The sequence below is a fragment of the Bidens hawaiensis genome, unplaced genomic scaffold (genome assembly GCF_021521415.1).
Source record: "Bidens hawaiensis isolate Kalapana, Puna unplaced genomic scaffold, B.hawaiensis_p1.1 tig00015937_1, whole genome shotgun sequence".
Lineage (NCBI taxonomy): Eukaryota > Viridiplantae > Streptophyta > Magnoliopsida > Asterales > Asteraceae > Bidens > Bidens hawaiensis.
The window spans coordinates 106408-132527 of record NW_027492436.1 but is presented as its reverse complement, the minus strand read 5'-3'; the positions used below and the strand labels follow the sequence as shown (position 1 = coordinate 132527).

The following is a 26120-nucleotide window of genomic DNA, read 5'->3' as shown; positions in this document are numbered from 1 at the left end:
TAATATGAAAAAAAAATGTGAAGAAACTTTTATGAGAAAAAAAAGTTAATTGTTGTTATAACATTTACCCCTTTTGGATTAAGATGTATGTTTTGGATTATTTTTTTTTTGAAGTTTCATAAAGAGTAGTAACTTTTTATATATATATACAGATAAATATATATATTTATATTATTTATAACGCCATCCGAGTCAAATATTGGTCCGTCCTCCCGGGTCAGTCCGACCTTTGACCTGGTAAGACATCCGACCAGGTCTGAAAACATTGGAATTTTGTCATATATTGTCAATTAAGATGCAAATAGAATTATCAAACTTGTTTTCCATAGTAAAATACTGTACTTTGTCAAGGATATCCATCAACTAAGTCGAATATTTGTTACAAAACAGATGTGTCGTATTTTATGAAAAACAAACTGTACAAAACAAATGGAATAAAGGCAAGAGTATGATACTCGGGAAACCTCTAAAGGAAATTACTAGTTCAGAAAGCAAAAATAGAAGAAGTGTTCACAAAAGGAAATCATCTGTTTCGATACAAAAATGATAAATATCTATCTAAATATATATATAAAAAAACTTGGTTAATATCGGTTCGGTTCATTACGTTATCGTTAGCTTACAATGCAAAAATATATTTTATTGCAAATACAATTCTGTTTTCAACGAAAGTTATACACTTTATTGCGAATACAACTTTATTTCAATGATGCACCATAGATATAACAAACATGTCGTAACGGAATTTAAAAAAATATAAAAAGCTTCGTATGGTGGTCATTAAAAACATGTCGTAATGGCATACTAAAAAATCTAAAAAACTTCGTATGGTGGTTATTAAAAAAGATCAACAACTTAAATATATATATATATATATATGTGTGTGTGTAATAACAAATTAAAACTATGAATACTTTTACGGGACAAAATTGAAAAGTACACAAAGTGTAGCAAAAGTGAATGTTTGAGGATTGAATTAAAATGGTTCAGAAATTTTAGAGGGCTAATTTTAAAGAACTTAAAAAATTCCAAAAGTTTATACTTCAGTATATTAACTATCAAATTAAAACAATTTAGAACTTTTAGGGTTAACTTAAATTAACTAAAAAGTTAAGGGATTAAAATTACAAAAGTTTATACTTCACTGTAGCAATTAGATTTCCTTTAATATGTAGCATAATACTCTACATCATCGGTAAGATCATTAGTATTGGAAAGCTACATTTTTCCCGTATAACAAATCTTGAGGACGAGATTTAAATAAAGATGGGGAGAATGTAAAACCCGTCAAAATTCCGTTTCAAAATGTTAACTTTTAAAAGTTGAGGGGCCAAAATATAGTACCCAATATAAATAAGCGGGTTTATTTATAAGATATGTTTGTTTCTAAATATAAATAAAATAAACCCATTTATTAGTAATATTATTCGAGCGTTTAGTTGAAGTAAGGATTGTTTGAGTTACAAGATATTTATACAAACATGTAATTTATGTTTTTTTAGTCGATTTACTACAAAAATATATATATTTATATTACGACTACATATGAAAAAATAGTTTTATTAGTACATGACTACATACATATCTAGTCTAGATATGAATGATTTAATTGACGGCTAAACATATGCTATATAATAATATTAATTATAACAAGAAAACATTGAAGGGCCACGTTTTATTGTACATTTAGACTGCACAAAAACATTGAAGGGCCACGTTTTATTGAACATTTGCATCACACTTATTGTCATCTGTTTTGTTGATAAGTACTATATATACACATAAGTCTAACCATTCCTTGAACATAGATTGATGAGTAAATTGAGAATACAAGAACAGAAAGTTGTGGTGTTGGTTTGTAATAGACATAAACGATTAGTTGTGACGAACCCCATCGCGAGAATAAATGGGTGAAAAACATGGACCATGAATCGTCAAGTCGGGTTATTGGTAATAGGAGGCCAAAGAACATAAACAACTACAAAAATAAGTGTTAGTTCAAAGGATACCCAAGGTGAATACGCCTAACCTTTTTAATAGCGTGAATACACTTTGCCTGTTTTAAATTAAGGGATATGTTTTATCCACTTTTAAGAGCCAGAAAAGAATTATGAATGGTTGTCTCAGATCCAATATAAATATACAAAACAAGGATTAGTTCTAGTCCTTGGAAATGTGTTGACGAAAGATAGTACTTGACACTCATGTTATAATACACATGTGTCTGGATTTTTACATATTTGATTTGTAGTAGATGTACTACAGACTACCGGCCATGGGGCACGTGTATTTTTAGTTCTGATGAGATGGAATTGAAACCCACTGACTCGTTGAATGCTATTGGTGTTGTGTAAAAATAATTTATGAAAACTCTTTTAAGGCGTCAACGTTATTCACCAGTTGTGTGTTGACGTATTTGCAAAAGTATTTTCAGGTAATCAAGGATGAGGATATTGACAAGGATAGATGCCGGAGGAATAGAAGATTCCTAGGCATAGTTCATATATGACGGCTCATATCATTTTTGTAAACTTAAATCCTTGTAACTTGTTAAACAAGAAAGTTTTGTAAACAATAAAAGAGTTTTTAAATCCATGGTATAAATTAATATTTTATCCAACTATAATCATATGCGTAACAAACTTTGGTGAATTGACATAATCGGTATCAATTATTGGTCACACGGCTAGATCCATGTGGCTGGGTGTGACATATATATTAGGAGTTCACGCCCAAGAAAAGAGCCAATCATGCCCCTCATGTGTAACACCCTGAAAAATGCGTGCTAAATTTAGCAACTTTGGAAGTTCAAGGGTAAATGGTCACTAAGCAAACTTAAAGTACAATGTTTAAAATGTAAATATGCGAAGTTTAGGCCTAGCAGACCGCTATCCTATTCACCAGCGGACCGCTATGGGTTTTTGACCTGGCAAAACAATCAACAAGGTGATGACACTTAGTAGAAAACGATGCGTGGATTGGTGACACATGTTGATGACTCAGCTTCCTGGCGGACTGTTAGCGGCTAGATACTTTGCAACTATAACATATTTTGACACGTGTTCAATGACGCGGATAATTAGGGTGATAACGGGTTGCTACCATTTAGCGCTTCAATATTCTAAGGGTCGAGCTTGGATATATATAGGGCCATTTGGGTTTTAGTTTGAACATCGAATTTCCGACATTCTCTCTCGATTTCCATTCCCAAGCCTCTAGCAATGTTACCGTGCCCGATTCCCGTGAAGATTTCCGAAGTTCCCCACAAGCAAAGATTCTTCCCGATCACCAACGTTGTAACCCGACTGTATATAGATATTTAACCTCTTTAAGCTAATGGTTATTGCTATTAGTGAATTCATTAAGCTAAAACCCTAGAACCATTTATAGTTTTAATAAACAAATTAACTTTTCATGTAAAGGTTTTGATAAAATGAACATTCTTCATATATAACTTTTTATTAAAGATAATAAAACAAAAGGCCAAGGTCTATTTGTTGTAATGGTAAATTTGTGTTAAACTACACAACGAGATAAACATTTTTACCTGGGCTGAAACTATAAAGCCACACCGAAAGTCTGCGCGTCCTCTTTTTCACGCAGACATGGACCACTCACTTCTCAAATCTTTTAACATCTTCTCATTCCATCAGTTCTCTCAAAACCTTAGCCCTCTTTCTTCAAAACTTCATTCCTCTCCCCCCTCCACCTCCGGCCAGCCGCCGCCACCTTCCTCCTCCACCTCCGGCCAGCCGCAACTCCTCTTCCTTGTCTCCTTCGCCGGATACATAAACCCTTGTCCATTATCTATTAACAAAGTAAGCTTCTTTGTCCATTTAACCTCAATATATAAACCAAATCTTTCTTGTCGTTTACCTTTATTATTTGTTAACTACATACTAATTTACTATATCTTGTCTATTGATTATTGATATCTTGCTTGTATAATTAGTTTGTTTATGCTAGTTAAGAATTTTATTAGGTTTGATTTGTTTATGTTTAGGTATGATTTCTTATATTGTAACAACTATTATTTTATATCTTAGGATTAACTTATGAATCTTGTTGATAGGTTTTGTTTTTGATTAATGTTAGTTGAGGTTTTGTTTTGATTAACATTAGTTCGTTCGGTTCGGTTGATTTGTTTATGTTTAGGTTTTGTTGTTGATTAATGTTAATTTAGGTTTAGATTTTGTTGTTGATTAATGTTAATTGAGTACTTGAATATTGTTTATGTTTAGGTTTGATTGTTGATTAATAGAAATGGGAGAGAAACAACAATGGTCAAATGAGCATATAAAATGCTTATTAGAGACTTCCATTGAAGAGGTAAACAAGGTGGGTAGGAAATGTTTGAGTTTGCAATAAGATTCATGGAACAAGTTAGGACGTGTTCTTAAGGAATACTCATGTGCACGTTGATATTAAAGAAGACGATGTTAAAGCACATGGCACTGCATCAAATCGGGAATCTATGACGCAGTTACGAGATGAAATTGCTGAGTAGTTAATGCAAAGTACCTAACAAATTATTTTAAAAAAATGTTATTGTGGTTTTATGAATGTTATTTCCGTGTTGTTTAACTATTATTCAAGTTTCGATGTTGAATGACTTTTTAATTTGAATTTCAGCTTATTTAAAAATTTCTGTTTTATTTTAACAGTTTGTAGACGTTAAAAAACAAACAATCTTATTTTTGTAAACTACAGAGATTTGGTTCACCTCTTCTGCTACAGATGTAATCTGCAGACTGCAGACATTTTATATCTGAAAAAACAAACAACACCTAAGTCATTTTGAGTTGTTAACTTTTGGAATATAAAAACATGAAAATATTTTTGAATTAGTCAACGTTATCACCAGTTGTATGCTAATATATTTTCAAAACTGTTTTGATGTAATCAGTAATTACTTGACATGAATAGAAGTCGAATGAAGATGGATATCCATTATATTTAATATAATTACTCGATTATTTTGTAACTCTAAACATTGAACAAAGAATATCTTGTAAACGTTAAAGGTATTTAATTCCATGTTATATGTAAACTATTATTTTAATCAAATTTTTCGTTGTGTAACTAAACTTATGGTCACATGCCAAGGCTCCTGAGGCCGGATGTGACATGAGGCCGGGTGGGACATGACGTCATTCCTACGAGCCTCTTATTCAATCTTATTCAATCACAGTGAGGTAACAAATTAAAATGAAAACCCAAATTGGGTTGATGATTCGGGTTCATTTGGCAGGCCAAAATTGTAACACTATGTCACAACCGCCTAAATTTGGGTAGCAAACTCGAATCCATAATATGGCAACACTTACAGTTTCAAGGCTACAAAGAACACCCTTATGATGCTTCATAATTCTTGACCAAGAATGTAACAAAAAAAAAATCAAGATCAACGTTGAAAATTCATGGAAGTATCTAGATAGTTAGCGTAGTATAAATCTTGTTGGAATGCCTAAATAAGCAAAGATGTAAAATGTCATATATGAAATCGCACGTTTCTTATAGGGTTGTTCACGAGTCGAACCCGAGTCGTGCCAGGGTGGTTTCAAGCTTGGGCTCGAAATTAAACGAAGCAACTCAACTAAGGCTCTAGCTCGATTTTGAAGTTAAACGAGATTAAGATCGAGCCAACGAGCCGAGCCTAGGTCGATTTTGGCTCGGTTACAAAAATGAGCCAACTCATCTAAGGATGTTTCAAATCAACCTTTTTTTTACTAGTTTTATTCGAGCTTTTATCCAACGAGCCACGAGCCCGAGCTTCGAGCCTCGAGCTTTTTGAGCAATCCTAGTTTCTTATGATGCAATTTTTTTACATCTCGAACATGAAACATAGAAGTAATTTATATTTGAATCACTAACTTAAACGTGTTTGTCAACTATTGACACTGCTAGATACTTCGTGACTCAATGTGATGATGTTATAGACTTGTTCGTTTGTGTTCATTTATGTTTGTTCCTTGTTTGTATTTGTTATGTTCATGAAACGTTGGTTTAGATTTTTAGTAAATGAGCACGAACTTGTTTATTTTCTCAATAAACTAACATGAATATAAAAATTGTCTGATTAATTGTTTGTTGTAACAGCCCAGCTAACTGCAGCACCCTAATATTGTCCGGGATGAACCACCATCACCTCATGGATTTGCTTTTAGTTGTCTAGGTAGAGACTTCCCGAGAACGAACCACATCACCTCATGGACATGCTTTTGGTTGCCTAGGTGGAGACTTCCTAGGATGTCACTTATGCATCCTGATACCACTTTCACCTAAGCACGCTTAACTGTGAATTCCCCTTTTCATTCATTATCATTAAGCACCCAAAACACGTTATGATGGGAAAGACATCCACCCCCTTATAAAGAAAGCTTCGTTGTCCTCCCCAGCCAATTTAGAATGTTACACTTGTGTTTAGTTAAAGTTAAATGAACGAATATGAATATGTTTACGTCCATGTTTGTGCCTTGAATTAAACCCTACATGAGGAGAATGGATAAACAAGGGGCAAAGACGTGCAGAAATGAGGCAACACGAGCTGAAATAAACAAAAGAAAAAAAACAAAACCTAATATACATAATGTACTAGGTTGTTGCGAACACGTGTATAGCAAATGAAGTGTGTACGTGTGTGGTTTTTTTTTTTTTTAATGGCAGCAAATAAAGTATGTTAAATTTGAAGTTAGAGATATGTCGTTTTTATGTCTTGCATACACACATACCCAATAATGTTATAAATAAGGAACTTCTTCCCTTCTAGCTGCAGTTCAAAGACATCATGGAAGAAGCATTGCTTCTAAAACAAAGCGACGAGAGATTAACATGGCGCGTGCTACTGGAAGAGATGAAGAAACAAGGGTTTGTAGCGGGACCAATGGTGGCAGTGACGTTATCCGAATTCTTGTTGCAACTTACCTCTGTCGTGATGGTTGGTCATCTCGGCGAACTTGCTCTCTCTAGCACCTCCATTGCCATCTCCGTTTCTGAAATCACCGGCTTCAATTTAATCGTCAGTCCTCTCACTCTTCACTAATGTTATATAATTTGTTGTGAACTGTGACACAATGGCCATGCTAGCTAACGTACCAAATATATGTACATGTTTTGCTAAATTATTGGTCACACCTTCTTTACGTTACTTATTTTAGGGTATTTTAAAATACACGAGGTACGTTTAACGAACCTCTTTCGTAAGTATGGCATGCTTACTCCTTAAACATTGGCCAAATGAACTAAAATGAACAAATACATTAGATTGATTGAGTGTTATGGAGTGAGAATTATTTAACCAAAAGTGTCGTCACGCCACTATACATTAGACTGAGTGTTAACATACACCATGCAACGATTTCTATTTAGTTAAATGTTAAACCTAATTTTGTAAATTAAACTTGTGTTAAAAATCAATTTAAGTAAAATTGTTAAAATTCATAGAAATTTTTCTAAATTTTTAGATATATTTTGAATTATCTACAGAAATCTTATAAAAGCCCAACTACCCCGGATAACCTAATGACAAAAAATAACCCCTTATGTTTGAGATCGTAGACAGCGCTATGTAGCCTAAGCGCGCACCATCTCCTGTTCAAGGGAAAACTGTCATCTAAAAGCTTACTGTGATAAAAACCGATTGATCAGATTCGAACTTAAAACCTTACAGTTCCTAACCTAAATATTCAATTCTTCTCCAATACAAGCTGAGGTAAAACTCATTGGCATGTGGAATTCAATTTTAAATATATTCGTATTTTATCTTTGCTTGAGTTACTTTCTATTTTATTTAGAATTGTATATAAATGTTTTCATTTGCCCGTGTATATATGTAATAATACATAATATGGTGATAAAACTATTTACAGTTACATATTTCTATGAAAGTGAAATACGATTTCCACATGTCAATGTATTTATGATATTTCAAGAGAAGATAGTTTATTTACCTAAAAATGATGCCGTTAAAATATATTAAAAACTAAAAATTATAAGTTTGTCTAAATTTATCATTTTAATTCAAATGTTGCGTCTGTTCAATTAAGCTAATTATTGCCAAACAACGTGTGGCATTAATATTTTATATAGATATATACGACTGACTTATTACGTATAATATTGACTTATTTCATCACTTATCACACTATATCAAACAAAACGTACAATAAACCATTTGTCCCATATTGCTCAAATTATATGATTCAGTAGGTCACATGGTTAGTACTATCTCATACGATCAATGCGAATCAGTTTTATGATCCAGCTATTCTTGTCTTTACACAATTTGTTATATAACAAGATTTAAGAAGATGCAATTCTCACACGTTTCATAGTGTTGTAAAATCTTTGTTTGATCGAGTATTGAAGCTTGATTAATCTTGGACTCTTAGCCTTGACGTATCTTCACACAAACGTTATTTTTTTCAATCGCTTATTGGGTTGTTATTTTTTTTTTAGTTCTGTCGTTCGCTAAACCATCTATTGAAACCGGAACGAACGAGTTAAATATTTAACTCGTTTTGCAAAATTTAAGAATTAAGGCATATGACTACGAGTATTATTAGTGGAAATATCAATATTTACATTAGAACCAACCTAAATACCAATATTGACTGATCCAACCTAAAATCGCATATAAAATTTTCCATTGCACATCGCAAATTCGTTTCATACCATCATGATTGGGTGTTCGATATTCGTCATCAAACTGAACTAGTTTTATACCCGTCCGGTGGACGGGTTGTTTAATACAATAATGGAAAACTATATTTTTTCTTGCACCTTAGACAAAAAAAAGTATTGATCTTATTACTTGGGAGTAAATTATGACCAACTTATCAAAAAGGACTACAACGCAATGATGCCATTGTTTGCATCACATCAGCCGCCAAACGGATAGCATCTTTTAAACTTTGAACTTCCACCTGTAAAACTAACACACGTTATCAATATTTTTTAAAAAACTTTTAAATATGAATCATAAAACCTTAAGAGGTTTGTTTTATAAATAACACAAAACATAAAATACCTTTGCACCATTAACATGAAGAGCGCTTCTCGCTAGAGTGATAAGACTCCAGAGACAATAGTCCCTGACAAAGAGACAATGTAACCCCTCTCAACTTCATCCCAAACCTATAATTACCGTATCTATGTTTCCAAAAAATATAAATAAGATAGCTGTAATAGACTAATAGTAAAGGATATATTAAGTAATAGTGTGATTATTTGTGGTAATTCACATTCTTGCTTGAGTTTTGAGAACCTTGTACAACTTCAAGTTCTGCCTCAGATTTGCAAACCTCCATTACAAAAATTTGCAAATGATCTCCTACCTTCTTTCTCCTAGTTTCGACAATATAGTTTAGAACTGAATTTGGTTGTTCCTAAACAACAAAATTGATAGTCATACAAATTGTGTACTGTGTACTGATATCATACTCAAATCATGAATTCGTGAAATAAATGGTGCTATTCATTAATGTTGGTGAAGTGTGCACCGCTTTCTTTCGATCTTTGAGATTAATGTTTATATTCAAGCCCCTTAAGGAAGCATAACTCCATATGATTGGTCAATTAAATGTTCAACATGCATATGATTCTACATAATAAGGTATATATCCTACAAAAAATAACTGTAAGAGTAAAAGGGAATTTTTGTAGTCAATTTGAACATGCAAGTCTAGAAGTGCGAAATTAGGTGGGCAAGCAACGGGTAAAAATGAATCATGTCAAGGTAAAAAAGGGAAATTTTGTAGACATTTGTTAAAATAAGGTGTTAAATATAATAATGAATTTATAGCAGTTTATTACAATAAGAATTAAATTTTTTGAAAGAGTTTTAGAAGGTTGTATGCATTTAGAATTCACTATGGTTACTCGATTAGTCTAACCCATCGATGCCAAATTTTATAATCATTTATATGCCAAAAGGAACGGGTCGATGCATTTGATACATCAACCCGTTTCCTTTTTTGCTTATATGTCAAATATATAACCTGTATGTGAGTTGACCTTAGATGTATTAGAAAGTGCATTTGATAAAAAGTTAAAAATGAATTATATGGTAGCTCTTACAACGTTCGTCTAATATTCGTCCCACGCAACCACCATCCTTCCCCTTTTTTTGAATAGTCTTCTCTCCGCTTAAACCAATTCAGTCTCCTCTCTCGACATATTTATTGTACGTGGCAACCTATTCTGCAATTTAGAATAACATCATATGAGATTACAAATATATAATATAACAAAATTATTATCATGTGCTGAGTAATCTTAAAAAACAGACAAACAGACACCTTTGCAGCTTAAAAGGGTCTTGAAACATAACTATGAAAATATTTCAATAGTTCAAAGTAATTGAAGTACAAAAAATTTGCCAAACTTCTGACACAGTTAAAAAGAGTACCATCTATAATAGAAAATCAGTTTGTCAATAGCTTCAGGTACTACATGCATTCCAATTTCCAACTTTGTAATTATCCTGCAAAATGATCAAAACTTTCTTCACACATAGCTATTTATCTTCAATTATATGAATTAAGTTGCAGTACACATGTTTTGCAAGACTCTAAAATTGTGTACCAGTTTGATACATGATTAAACCTGATCAATACTTGAAGCGAAACAATTAAATGACAACAACTACAAGCCATCCCACCTGTCATGTCATTACAACTGTGTTTACAACATTGCTATAGAATGTAACATTGTAGTATATATAGATGCGAAAACTCATAGACATTTTGTCAAACACGTTGTCTACGTGATTGAATATTGCACTCCCTATAGATTGTTACCAAATATCAGTAACCATGTCAAATTCAGTTAGAATTCCTCTTAAACAAACATGATAAAATTGAACGAACGGAACAAAACGAAGCTTAAGTCTAGTAAAAAAAAGAAGCAAACCAGTTTATCCCGAATTGCCTAATCGTTGACGGAGTCACTGGTGACGACGGAGTGCAACGCCGACCATGTCGGAGCAGTTTGCGCGCTATACTCCACCTTCAGGCTACACTCATTAGACGCCCAAACATGCTGAACTTCGATCCTCTTCTCAACTCTGTCCTTTTTATCATTACCTATTAGATAGATGAAACATAACAAAGCAGATTAATAATGAAAGTATAGAGATTTCGATGTTGATTTGGGGTTGAGGTCGAAGGCTATGATATAAATGGAAGATTTTAACCGGTAATTATGGTAACCGCAGGAGCGTATGTGAGAGTAAACTGCTGCTTCTAGAAGGATTTTTAGTAGTTTAAATGGCTGAGATTTAACCTTAAACACATTAAATGGCCAAGATTCCCCCAAAAGTTGGTTACACTTATGGGAAACAATATATTATATAATATGAAACCAAACCAAACCAAACCAAACTGCTAAAAAGCGTACTTTGTTTTTGTTTGGGCTTTAATTGAATCTCAATAGTAATGGATTCTTGAAATGAGTTTTGAACTTCTCATCCCACCACATTGGAAAAAAATAACTAATTTACCTCTCTCAAGTTATTAGAGGTTTTGATTAGTTCTTTGTTTAATTCAGAATATATAATTAATTACTTACAAATTACATGAGTTTTGATGCACGTATTTGCAAGGATACTTCAATATCATTGCAAATGGTTATGCAACTTGAATTCACAAATTCAAGTCTTTTTGTTATCAAATTCAAGTCTTTTTGTTTTTGTTGTTACAACTTACAAAACGCAAAATCTGATTTCAATGCCCAAAACTCTTGTTCTTTATTTTCTTTTTCCAATCAAAATTTTTACATTTTCTCATATTTTTTTAGCCAACCCATTATTCTTTTTATTTTTCTTCAGTCAACATATTATGTTAAAATTGCACTTTATATTAAAATTGCACTTTACAAGAAAGATTTCAATACAAACTAAAAGAATCATGTCAACAACTTCAAAAATGAAATAAGAAAGATAATTAAAACATTTTTCAAGCACACTCCCCTTATGAAGAAAACTACATTTTGTTAAACTCCACTTTTATTTGCACCAGAAAAGAGACAAACCTCATTAAAATGTAGCTAAATTTAATTTGACATGTTTGTTGTTCTCTTAATAGTTAATACTTAACATAACCAATCTTAGGCTATTTAGGAGGTGGTATGTTTTGTGACATTGGTTTGATAGTGTTTTGATTACTTTTGAGTATAAGTTTACAATAAGGGTTTATGTTTGAAGATTTGGGATTTAAGGCCATAGAATTAATAATCATTTATGATTTCAAACCAAAGGTCACCATAGCTTAATGTGGTTTTGATTTTTATTTATTTTTAATATAATAGATGGGGATGTCTAGTGCATTGGAAACTTTATGTGGACATGCTTATGGAGCTCAAAAACACAAAAAATTTGGAACTCTGATTTACACTGCTATTTTCTCACTTTTAATCGTCTGTGTTCTTGTTGCAATCTTGTGGATACATGCCGGTTCGTTACTCATTCTTATTGGTCAAAGCCCTTCAATTTCACATGAAGCCGGGAAATTCATCACCTGGCTTATTCCTGCGCTTTTCGCCTATGCAATTCTTCAACCACTTGTTAGATATTTTCAAATGCAAAGCATGCTCTTACCCATGCTTGCTAGCTCAATAATTGCTTTATGCCTACACATTCCTCTTTGTTGGGCACTTGTGTATAAAACCGCATTAGGAAACATTGGAGCAGCAGTTTCAATGGGGGTTGCTTTGTGGTCAAATGTTATATTTCTCTTATTTTATATGACGTACTCACCTTCGTGTGCAAAAACGCGTTCTCCGGTCTCATTTGAAGCATTTCATTGGATGAAACAATTTTTCAGCTTTGCTATCCCGTCAGCCGTCATGATTTGGTAAATCTTGTTTATCCTTATATTTTAAGTTATTTAGTTAATTGATAGTTTTCCGTTAATAATGCAGCCTCGAATGGTGGTCGTATGAGCTTCTAGTATTGCTTTCCGGGCTTCTCCCAAATCCAGAGCTTGAAACTTCAGTTCTTACTATATGGTATGGTATCTATCGAAATTGCATTTGTATCATCATATGTTTTACCTACACATATATGTATATTATGTTTTGGACCATAAAAAGCAATGATTTTTTTATTGTGTCTTGATCAGTCTCAACACAATTGCTACACTGTATGCTATACCTTTTGGATTTGCTGCTGGTGTTAGGTTTGTCTATATTTTTCATGCATGATAATTTTTGTACTTATCTATATGTATGCAATTGTATTTGTTTGACGTACTACTATGCCATATTTTTTCCAGCACTAGAGTCTCTAATGAACTAGGTGCGATGAATCCAAAGGGGGCTCGTGTGGCTGTCCAAGCCATTATGATATTAACAGTTGCCGAGACATTTATAGTCAGCACAACTGTTTTTGCAAGTAGACATGTTTTTGGGTACATTTTCACAAATGATAAGGTAGTTGTCAAGTATGTCACAAAAATGGCCCCTTTGTTATGTTTAAACATTATAATGGACAGCATACAAGGAACCCTTTCCGGTAATATTATCTCCAAACATTTTTTTGTGTGTTTTTTACTACATATATATGAAAGGTGATTGTTTAAATATGAATAAAATAGGTGTTGCAAGGGGTGTGGGATGGCAACATTTAGGGGCGTATGCAAATCTTGCGGCATTTTATCTTGTTGGAATCCCGACTGCTGCTTTATTAGGGTTCCGCACCTCACTTAGAGGACTGGGCTTGTGGATTGGAATACTAGTTGGTGCCTTCGTTCAAGTTATTCTACTTTCGGTTGTAACCATTTGTACTAGTTATGAAAAGCAGGTATTGGTTTTGATTCATTTGCTTTCATTTCCTTTATTTGGATATATTTATTGAAAAGTGATTATTATTATCATTATCGTACTCAGTATATCCCACCAATAACAAAACTATGGTAGAGTCTGAGGAGGGTAAGATGTAGACAGCCTTATCTCTAGCCCATAGGGATAGAGAGGCTGTTCCGGTGAGACCCTCCGGCTTGATAGTAATTTTGAAAAGTGATTATTATGAATTGAGGATATGCTTTTAAGGTTGAAAAGTGTATTTACATTTTTACATTATATATATATATAGGGGTAGGTTACTGTACAATAATCAGTTATCGTACATTAGGTACGTGACTTCCTACACCACCGATTCTAATTGAAATTAAAACTGCTTAGTGGCATAATTGTAATTAACCTAAAAATACTTAACGCATACCCATCAAAGTCCACCATCACGACCATCGTCTACTGTCATGAGCACCACCATCGTCCGTCACCACCATCGATCGTTGGTCACAGGTCAGTTAAGCAATTTCTAATTGAAATTGAAATTGAAATTGTTGATGAGCTTAATTGATCAATTAACCTTGAAATTGATCCAATTAATCATCAATTTGAAGCTTTCGTCGATCAATTTTGAGTTTTGAGTTCTGGGTTTTGACATTGAACGTATTAACATTAAGTTTATACGATCTGTTTATACGTTATGTTTAAACATATTATACGTTCTGTTTAAACGTTCAGAACATAATCAATTAAACTTTAAAAGTTCAGTACAAAAAGTTTATACGTTCTGTTTATACGTTTTTAAATAATGTCGTTTATAAGTTCAGTACAAATATTGTGTTTAAACGTTCTGAAACAAAACGGAATACCTTTAAACGTTCTGACCAAAAAAGAACATCTTTAAACGTTCTAATACATTCAAAGAAGATTTGGGTGTTCAAAAAAGTATTGAAGTTCTGATAAAGTTTAGAAGTTCTAAGAAGTTCTGTGTGTTCAAACTGGTAAAGTTTAGAAGTTCTGGGTGTTCAAAACTGATAAAGTTTAGAAGTTCTAAGAAGTTCTGGGTGTTCAGAACTTCTAAAACTAACAAAAAAAAAATTAAACACCTGTAAACATGAAATTGAACATTGAAATCACTTCATATAATCTCATTATCATCAAACAATCGTCAATCGACCGTTAATCTGATCATTGATTCAATCATATGAACAAAAAATGGAACGTCTGCAACTGGGTTTACTCAAAACTCAAAATTGATTAATTGAAACTTCAAATTGATGATTAATTGGACCAATTTCAAAGTTTAATTGATCAATCAGTTCAACAATTTCAATTTTAATTGGTCAATTTTATCAACTGACCTGTAAAAAAGACGTGACGAGGAAGATGGTGTTCACGTCGACGGTCACGACGGCAGATGCAATCATTGGACGGTGACGGTGAAAGCGTATGGAATCGATGGAGCAGTGGAGCAGAGGATCATAAACGGTCGCGTGTTTTTTGAAAATCGATGGTGAAGAAACTCGCGTAGCTATTGTATGATAAGGGATTATTGTATTTGATCCTTTATCTATCTATCTATATATATATATATATGATCAACTAACAACTATGGTTAATGGGATACAGGCAATGAAGGTGAGGAAGAGGCTACTCGAGGGAGAATGTTCAACAGATAATGTATCGAGTTGACCTCAAAAATCGTCATTTTCTCACCAATGTATTTTAATAAAAATTGGAATTATTAGTTAAGCGTGTATGTATTTTAGTACATGGAAATGCCCGAAAACTGTTGTATATAATGAGTTAAATAAGAGAAAATCAAGATGGCCCAACTCGTCAAGTAATAGACCAAACATGATGATACTTATTACATACTTTTATCGACTCGATGATGCGTTTTAAAGCGGAGATGTGTCTTAGATATGATAGAATATCAAACACTCGAGCCCCAAAGCCCCTAGTTGGAGTGGTATCTTTTCAACTAGAAGCAAAAACCAACAAGTTATGCAAGGGTGAGGGTTATTTACTTATTTTCCTCTTATATGCATGGAGGTATGCATGCCACTTATTAAAAAAAAACCATTGTCAAAACCAATTTCAATAAATAGATAAACTTCAAGCATGAAATAAGTTTTAAAAATCTGTCTAGACCAACTGATTCAACAAGTTAAAATAAAATTAGTCCAAACGTGATATACGTTTAGATAATCCATATTCAACCAATCGACTACAAAATAAAATCGTTAATTTGATATAAGTTTGAAAAATCCGATCAACTGATACAACCATAAAAACAAAAATAAGTAAACATATGACTAGTTTAACTCAGTGACGATAATAATTCATACTAATGTAATCAATGCCACTAATAACATTCACTATTTTGCCAAGTATTCGCTATAATATATGTAACATGCACACACTTACCGCTCGATTTCGTTCATAGGATGATAAACATACTTTTGTGAGCAAAAAGATGAACATACTTTTTTTTGTAAGTGAAAACAAGTAGAGAATCTACAATGAACATGTCAGTACAATTATCCACTACAACAAAAATAAAATTGACCTGTGAGACTTACTAAATTATTAATTATTACCGAACAATTTCTAGTTTTCATTGTTAAAATTAGGTGTTAGCATGAAAAATATCGAAAATGCCGACCCGCAACCCAAAAAACCGACGATTCGTTGTACAGAATCGAAATCACGATCGGTTTTGATTTTGCACGTTATAAAAACCAAAAAAGCCGAAACAAAAAAGAAAATCTAGAAACCAAAACCGAACGCCTTTCAATATTCCAATGAATCGTAGATTAGTTTTAGCCCAAAACGACCCAAAAAACGCGACAACCAAACTAGTTAGTAGGGGTGCAAACGAGTTGAGCCGAGCCCGAGCTCGACTAGGCTCGAGCTCGGCTCGTTTACTATTTATCAATTATTTTTTTATATAATTATAATTATTTTATATATTAATTTCTATTATAATTTTATGTATAAAAGAATATATAGTATTTAGTTATTTTTATTTATTTTTTCATAACATTATATTTATTAATTAACAATTATTAAATATATATTTTTTTAAAAATTATAAAAATGGCAGGCTCGTTTAGGCTCTCGAGCCGGCTCGAGCTTGATAAGTAAAGCTCGGGCTCGAGCTCGGGCTCGGGCTCGTTTATTAAACGAGCTTATATTTAGGCTTGAGCTCGGGCTCGATAAAGCTCGGCTCGAACGAGCTTTTTAAAGAGCCGATCTCGAGTAGCTCGCGAGCAGCTCGGCTCATTTGCACCCCTACTAGTTAGGTCTTTAATTATTACTGAACAATTTATAGTTTCCGTTGTTAAAATTAGGATCATGCATGAAATCGAAAAACCAACACACAACTAAAAGACGAACTGAAACAAAAACCAACAATTTAGTTTTACGTTTCCTAAGATACCAAAAACCGAAACCCAAAACGAAAATCAAGAAACTAAAAACAAACGGTTTCAAAAACCTAAGTTCCTAATTCGATTTTAACCCAAACCGAACCGAGCCCATCTTAATTAATTACTCCCCTTCAAAACCGTCTCATCTCCCTCCAAAAAAAAAAAAACCCTGTTCTTCTTCTTCTTCTTCTTCTTCTTCTTCGTCTACCTAGGGTTAGGGTTTCATCAATCAATCAATCAATCAATCTCCACGGCGGCGTAACTCGCAATGCCGTTGTTCTTATCCGACGACGAGTACGCTCGCTGCTCGCACGATCCGTCCCTGATTTCGCAGAAAGCCGACGCGTATATCGAACGCCTCAACGATCGGTTCGAGTCGCAGAAAGCTCAGTACGATGCTGCGTCAATTACTGCTGAACAGACGTGCTCGCTTCTCGAGCAGAAGTATGTTGCTATTCAATCGGAGTTCAGTACACTGCAATCGCAATGTACGGAACTCACTTCTACGCTAGAAGAACGTGTGTCTGAGCTTGCGCAGATTCAAGCTGATAAACATCAAGTTTATCTTCAATCGGTAATATTATTATTATTATTATTTTGTGTTTTTCTGGCATTATGATAATATATGAAGGCCTGAATTGTGGATAGTATTGTTAGGTAATGGTGTAATTGAGCCGAGCAGGAGCAGTGTTTGTTTTGACATATGACAGCTTGAGCTCGTTTATTATTTATTAATTAGTTTATATACATTTAATTCATTTTTGTATATTTTAAGCATCAAATTTATCTTCAATTTGTTATATACCTCTCTAAATTCTGACTTGTTATTCTTATTGTTGTTGTTATTATTATTATTATTATTATTTGTATTACTATTATGTTATTTTCTGTGATATTTCTGGCATTATGATAATAAATGAAGGTCTAAATGGTGGATAGTGTTGTGAGGTAGGGGTGTGAACGAGCTGAGCTCGCCTCGTTTGTTACAAGATTTTGGACTTATTTATTATTTATTTTATAAATTAATTTATAATTGTTTATAATCATTTATATATATTTTGAGAAAAGCCTTAAACGCTCCTAAGCCTGGCTCGAGCTCGTGTAGTATCTTAAACGAGCCAAACCTTGGCCTGAGCCCGGGTATGCAGTGTGAAATTAGTAGATTGAGGTGAAACTTAAAAACACACACGGCTCGTTAAAGGCTTGAGAAGCCAAAACATCAAATTTATCTTCAATCTTCAATATCTCTCTCTGAATTCTGATTTGTTATTATTTTCTTTTGTGTGTTTTTGTTAGGTATTCATTATCATATTGCGTTACATTTAGTTAGGTGTGGTTATTGAAAATTACTCTGTCTAGTTGGTTTTATTGACATACAGACACTCATTTGTAACCTGTATAATTTTAGTATGCATTACAATATGGACAGCTTTAAAGAAAAAAATGCTGTTTGCTTTATATTTATTGACTTGATCCCCATTTAACATGATGCTTTGCACGTATTCCGATTTACGAGAGCTTGAGCGAGCTAGTTTTCTAAAGCTTAAGCTCGGTTCGTTTATTCTTTATTAATTAAATTACATAGATTTTTAATCATTTATGTGTATTTTGAGAAAAACCTTAAAACGAACTTAAGCTCGGCTTGAGCTCATGTAGTACCATAAACGAGCCTAACCTTGGACTAAGCTCGTATAGTACCTTAAACGAGCCAAATTTTGGCTTGAGCTCGGCTGTGCGGTGTGAAATTAATACAGAAGTAACTTAAAAATACTCAAGGCTTGTTGATGCTCAACAATCCTAAACGAGCTTCCCCTAAAAGGCTCGAGCTAAAAGACAAGCTTTATTTGAGGCTTGGGCTCGGCTCGAGCTTAAAAAAGCTAGGCTTGATTGCACTTTGATTGTTAGGTATTTATATCATATAGCTTTACATTTACGTAGGTGTTACCCGTCCAGTTTAGCATTGCTTATTGGTAATTACTCAGGTCCAGTCAGTTTTACTGAGATGCTCTTTTTCATAATGTGACTCATTGTACTGTTATGTGATTATGGACACTCATTTGGAACCTGTGTACTTTTAGTATGCATTAAGATGTGAACGGATTTCTAGAAAACTTGCTGCTGGCTTTGATTTATAGAGCTTGAAATGAAGTTAATGGCAGTCTCTTGGGATTGCATATACTCTCTATATATGATCATTTGCTGGTGTACATATTTGCATTTACTCTCTAGCTATTCTAATTTCTAACAATACCAGCTTTTTTAATGAAGATAATAGTTTTGAATAACATTTGAAGCCATTTGGGGTGTAATAGCCTTTAATGCCTCTTGTAATCAGAATTGGTGTTATATGTCCATAGTTGTGTTTCTTTGCAGTTTTTTCTGCAGTTACACCTTTTTCTAAGTAGTTTGTGATTTTATATTTCAAGAGGAAACGAGTGTCATTAAATTATTTGTTGGTTCATTTTGATGGTTTCGATCTTTAAAAGTTTAACGCCAAGCAATAATTTATGTTCCATATATATTTGTCTTTTTGTACATCTATATCTACATGGTAAATTAGAAAAGTGTACTTAAAAATGAACAAAGTAGTATTCATGCATTTTTTTTCAGTTTACATGAGTTATCTTCTATGACCCTTGAATCAAATCACCTTTAAAGTTGAAATGGTGCTGAAGAACTTTTTTTGTTTGTAAAGCTTCTGATTTGATTGCTTTTGTTTAGATTGGTAAAGATGGGGAGATTGAACGGCTTTCACTGGAAGCATCAGAGCTTCAAAAGTCCAAAAGTCAACTGCTACAGCTGCTGGAACGTAAAGATTTGGAGATTAATGAGAAGAATTCTAGCATCAAGGGTTATCTTGACAAGATTGTTTCTTTGACCGACAGTGCTTCTTTTAAAGATTCACGGATTTTTGAACTGGAAGCTGAGCATGCACGTGCTCATACTTCTTTAGCTCGTTTGACTCAAGAGAAAGAATTAGTTGAGAGACATAATCTTTGGCTTAATGATGAGTTGACCACCAAAGTCAACAGTCAATTGGAGTTAAGAAAGGTACGCAATGAACTAGAGGCAGATTTGTCATCTAAGCTTGCAGATCTGGAACAAAAGTACAATGAAACTGCTAGCTCGTTGAAGTGGAAGGATGATAAACTCAAGGAACTCGAGTCAAAGCTTGAAGCCTTGCAGGCTGAGATATGTTTATCTAAAGATTCTGCTGCAGCAACTGAGGAGCGATTGTCTACTGAGCTGTCCACTGTAAACAAACTTGTTGAACTCTACAAAGAGAATTCAGATGAGTTGTCCAAGAAGTCTGGAGAGCTTGAAGGTGTTATTAAGGCTTTGGAGACACATGCAAGTCAAGTTGAAAAAGATTATAAAGAGCGCCTCTCTAAAGAAACATCTGAAAGAATACAATTTGAAACTAAAGTTTCCCGCGTGAAAGAAAAACTTGAAAAGTGTGAAAAAGAATTGGAAACTTACAGACATTCAGACCAGCTTAATCTTCTTCAGATGAGCAGTTTTAACACTAAAGCATATGGCGGCGACCCTGTCAGTGTGAACAACACGAATGTAGATAATAATAAGCTAATGGTTGTTCCCAGTATTCCAGCAGATGTTTCAGGTACAGCACTAGCTGCTTCTCTTCTTCGTGATGGTTGGAGTTTGGTTAAAATGTATGAGAAATACCAAGAAGCTGTTGATGCTTTTAGACATGAGCAATTGGGAAGAAAACATTCAGAATCGGTACTAGAACGTGTTTTGCATGAAATAGAAGAGAAAGCTGATGTTATATTGGATGAACGTGTAGAACATGAAAGAATGCTTGAAGCATATGATACATTGAATGAAAAATGGCAGCATTCTCTTTCTGAACAATCTGTTTCTGAGAGAACCATTCAGGAGTTAAAGGCTGAATTAAAGAAACATGAACGCGACTACAATATAGCCCAAAAAGAAAACAACGATCTTCAAAAACAAGTGACTATTTTACTGAAAGAATGTCGTGCATACAACTTCGTAGTGGATCTGTTAATCATGATTCTGTTGTTGAAGTTCAGATGGATGTTGGTTTGGATTCAGATGATGTTTTCTCTGACCGGATGCTGACTTTCAAGGATATAAACGGGTTGGTTGAACAGAATGTACAGCTTCGGTGTCTAGTTCGTCTGCTAACTGGGCAAATTGAGACTAAGGAAGCTGAGTTGAGGGAGAATTTCGAGAAGGAATTTCAAAAACATTCTAAAGAAACTGCTTCTAAAGTTGATGCAGTATTGGCCAGAGCAGAAGCACAAACACAAATGATTGACTCACTTCACTCTTCTGTTGCTATGTACAAGAAATTATATGAAGAAGAACATAAACGCCATGTTCCTCAACTACAATCTTCAGATCCCACACCAGTTGACCGAAGCAACAATGTTCCACTACTTCTTGAAGCTTCTCATGATTCTTCTTCAAAAGCGGCACAAGAAAAGGCTTATGAAAGGATAAAGCTTTTAGAAGAAGAGATTACAGGGTTACGAAGCGAGATCGTCACGTTAAAGTCACAACGTGACAAGTTGACTTTAGAGTCAACTTTTTCTCGTGAGAAACTTGACAGATTTATGAAAGATTTTGACCATCAACGGGAAGAAATGAATGGTGTTATAGCAAGAAATGTTGAATTTTCACAGTTGATAGTTGATTACCAAAGGAAGATACGTGAAGCTTCAGAATCTTTGCATATTGCAGAAGACTTGTCACGCAAGCTAAACATGGAGGTTTCCGTTTTAAAACGTGAAAAGGAAATATTAATAAATTCTGAAAAAAGAGCATTTGAGGAGGTCCGTAGCATGTCAGAAAGAGTTCATCAGTTGCAAGCTACTTTGAACACAATTCAAAGTGCTGAAGAGGTGCGGGAAGGATCTAGAAGTGCTCAACGTTTAAGTCAAGAGGATTATGTGAAAAGAGCCGAACGGGATTGGGCCGAGGCTAAGAAAGAGCTTCAACAAGAGCGGGATAATGTTCGTCAACTAACACTTGAGCATGAATCAGCTATGCGAGGGTCTATGCAAAGAATTGAGGAAATGGCAAAAGAACTAGCTAATGCGTTACATACTGTTGCTGATGCTAATTCTCGGGCTTCTGCTGCTCAAGAACGTTATCTCAATTTAAGAAAATGAAGAGTTCTGAGGTAAATGATGAAAATGCTCTTACCTCGGAAGGCGATGTGGCTGTGCTGAAGGACGAGATCATAAAATTGAAAGTAGAAGCTCAATCTGACAAAGACCACATGTTGCAGTATAAGAGATTAGCCCAGGTGAATGAAGCTGCATTAAAAGAAATGGAAATTCGACATGAACATTTTAAATCTGAGGCAGAAAAGGTGAAAAAAATATTAGAAGATGAAATTATCTCTTTAAAAGAACAGGTTAATCAGCTTCAAGATGGTTATATCTCAAAGGAAAAAGAAGCAGCTTCTGCTGCTGTATCACAAGAACAAGCTCTTGCATCTTCGTTTTCTGAAATTTCTAAATTTAAAGAAGAAATAACTGCAAAAGCGTTGCTTATAGAAGGTCTACAGTCGCAAATGTCAGCCATGAAAGAAGATTTGGAGAAAGAGCACCAACGTTGGCGTATTGCTCAAGACAATTATGAAAGGCAGGTTATCTTGCAGTCTGAAACAATTCAAGAGTTGACTAAAACATCACAAGAAAGGAAAAAGCATCTGAACTCCAGAAAGTATCTGACATTCTTAAGACCGAAAATGACGAGCTAAAAAGCAAGTGGGAGACTGAAAAGTTGGTTTTAGAAGAGTCTAAAGATAAAACAGAGAAAAAGTTCAATGAAATTAATGTACAAAACAAAATCTTGCATGATCAACTCGAAGCATTGCACATCAAGCTGGCAGAAAAGAGTCAAGGTTTGGGTTCTGGCTCACAATCTTCTGATGATGGTGGATTACAGAATGTGGTGAAGTATTTGAGGCGGTCGAAAGAGATTGCAGAGACCGAGATCTCTTTGTTAAAGCAGGAAAGGCTAAGGTTACAGTCACAACTCGAGGCTGCTATGAAGTCTGAATCAGAAGCTCAAACATTACTTCGTACTAAACGGGAAACTTCCCGGTCAGTGCATTTCACAGAGGACGAGTTTAAAGCATTGCAGGTTCAAGTTAGAGAAATGAATTTGCTTCGAGAAAGTAATGTACAGCTTAGAGAAGAAAACCGTCACAATTTTGAAGAATGTCAGAAACTACGTCAGTTAAACCATAATGCTAAAATTGAAGTCGAGAAGTTAAACTGTTTGCTTGTTGAAAGGCAAAACGAGGTGGAAGCTTGTAAAAGAGAAATAGAGGTGCAAAAGAAAGACATGAAAGATCGAGAAGCGAGAGTCAAAGGGCTGCTTGACCGATTTAAAGATATGGATCCTGAAGATTTTGTTCGAATGCAAACAGAATTTCAACATGTAAATGCGAAATTATCAGAGAAAGATGTACAGTTGGAGGAGATTAAGAAACTTGTTTCTGAAAAACAAGATATGATAATACGGTTGGAACAGGATCTTGAAAGAAGCAAAGTGGAATTAGATGCAAGAGAGTCAAAGATAAACAATGCTGTGCAAACCGAGAGTTCACTGAAAGCAGAAGTTGACAAACAGAAGAGATTTGTTTCTCTGTTGAAACGTAAGTGTGACACTTTGGTGAAAGAAAAGGAGGAAACATTGAAGAAGAATCTAGAACTTTCTAAAGAGTTGGTTGATTCTAACCAGGTGAAAAGAAGCAATGTAGACAGTTTGGGTGAACAAGCAGAGAAAGATGCACGGATTCAAATGCTTGAGAAAACTGTTGAGAAGTTAAGAGAAGAGTTTAGAGAAAAAGAAGAAAAAGATACACGAATACAGATGTTGGAGAAAGTTGTTGAACGGTTAAGAGAAGATGTCAAAAAGGGTAAAGAAGAAGTCAAAAGTGAAAAAGCAAAGAATCAAAAAACTGATATGGAAATATTAAAAATGGCAGACGACTTGGAGAAACACAAACAGGTGCTAAACATATCAGGTGAAACTGAGAAGCTGAAACTCGAGGGTGACTCGTTTGATGACCTGGCTGCTGATTGTTTTCGTGCTGTAGAAAGTTTTAAACACGTTGAAAATCAACTATCCAATGTGTTTGGAGTTATCATTCCTACAGATACACCGTCAGTTGACTCGAGTGCACCATCACGTGCCACCACTAACGAGGCGGTTACTACTACCATAGCATCGGTAGTACTGCCAGCTCAAGTTGCATCAAAACCAAAAGTTGAACCTCGAAAACTTGCACGGAAGATAATCCGTCCTCTTATTACAGCTCAAGATGCAGATATGCCAGATGCTGATACTAATGCCCAGTCCTCTGTACGGAAACGCCCTTCAGATGAACCAGAAGGCTCAAGTGCGAGTGAAGTCGCTGAAGTGGCGCCACCTCAAGTTAAGAAGTTCAGAGGTTTGGAACAAGCACATGAGGGCAGTGATGTACCTGAAATTGTCGCTGAAGAGTCTCCGGTCAATGTGGAAGATGCAAGTCAAACTATAAAAGATGATACTGGAAGAGGTGAGGGGGTTGATTCTGGTGACGTGCATGCGGTTGATGATCAAACTGATAATATTGGTGACGAGAATGTGACGAAAACTGAAACCGAGGTTTCTGAGGACCACCCTAAGATTCCTGAGGTTAAGGACTCGCAATTGCAGCCAGTAACAGGTAATTAATCTTAGGATAGTATCGTATATAAATCATATATTTACACTTTGTATACTCCTATTACGAAACTTATGTTATTAACTGTCTAATACAGGTGAAGGTGGAAGTGATCATGATGATGGAGAAATGGGTTCGTCAGATGAAGACGGAATTACTGAAGAACCCAAGTTAACTATGGAGGACAATGAAGACAAAAATGAGGAGGCAGGTGAAACTGAGGTAGAAGAGACTGCTTCCGAGACTTCAACAGATAAGTTCAAGGATGATGGGAATGATGAATCAGGATCCATGGCTGTAGAGTCTGTTGATGTTGTTAGTGGCGTTTCCGCATCAGCGGGGCCCACAGAAGTAAAACCAGAGGAACCGGTTGTTGATACGGGTTTGCCCACCACTGATAGAGCAAGGAGGTCTCTGAAAAGGCCGTTTCGAGGGCAATCTTCATCGCCTGTCACTAGGAGTCGTGGAAGGAGTCCACGTGGTCGAGCCCGTGGTGGACGCACTGGCCGTGGTCGTGGCCAGACACCTGGTTCTCAAGGTATGTGAAATTTGTTTCCATTATCTTTTTGCAATGTCATTAGATCTTTATATTTTTATAGTGGAGTAAACTATAATTTTCGCATTTATCTTTTTGGTAAGTAAAAGTATGTAACGACTGCTTATAAAACCTGTAGGAATGTGATGCACGCTGTGGCTTCACGCCTGATGTTGACTCATGTGATTTATCCATTGTCAGGTACGTAATTTGTATATATATACTTGTGTTTATATACTCTGTTTCATTTATGTTAAATAGTTGCATAACTTTATTAAGCATATTGAATGGAGAAGGGTGGGGCCATACATATATAAAAGTAAAATACCAAAATTTTGTAATAAAGCTAAAGAAGTTGATTCTAGTCTTTTGGATAGACGTATGTTTTGGAGATTTTTCCATCCAGGCATTTTGTTTCATATACATTTTTTAATCATATATATTTAATATATATATATATATATATATATATATATATATATGTTTTGTTGAATGTGGAAATTAGCAGGTGGAGTTGTTACAAACTTGAATCTAAAATTTTGGACTGGCAAGGATTTCTGATAATTTCAAAGTCAGTCATCTGCATGCATATAACTTTCTGAGTACATCTACTGTTTTGTTTTGACGCCTCGATGACTAGTTTTTGGTA

At 34.5% G+C, this 26120-nt stretch overlaps 1 protein-coding gene and 1 pseudogene across 2 annotated transcripts; both read left to right on the top strand.

Annotated features, from left to right (window-relative positions):
- The first annotated feature begins 6784 nt into the window (after positions 1 to 6784).
- On the top strand, positions 6785 to 13860 carry LOC143550200 (protein DETOXIFICATION 12-like). The gene is made up of 6 exons (XM_077040894.1): positions 6785 to 7018; positions 12307 to 12851; positions 12919 to 13005; positions 13119 to 13175; positions 13272 to 13510; positions 13593 to 13860. Exons 1-6 carry the CDS (start codon positions 6788 to 6790, stop codon positions 13850 to 13852), a joined length of 1419 nt encoding a protein of 472 aa, XP_076897009.1. The 5' UTR covers positions 6785 to 6787; the 3' UTR covers positions 13853 to 13860.
- Positions 13861 to 17464: 3604 nt separating this feature from the next.
- On the top strand, positions 17465 to 25487 carry LOC143550195 (nuclear-pore anchor-like; annotated as a pseudogene). The gene is made up of 3 exons (XR_013138283.1): positions 17465 to 17796; positions 19944 to 24939; positions 25034 to 25487. The product of XR_013138283.1 is annotated as a nuclear-pore anchor-like (transcript).
- Positions 25488 to 26120: the final 633 nt, after the last annotated feature.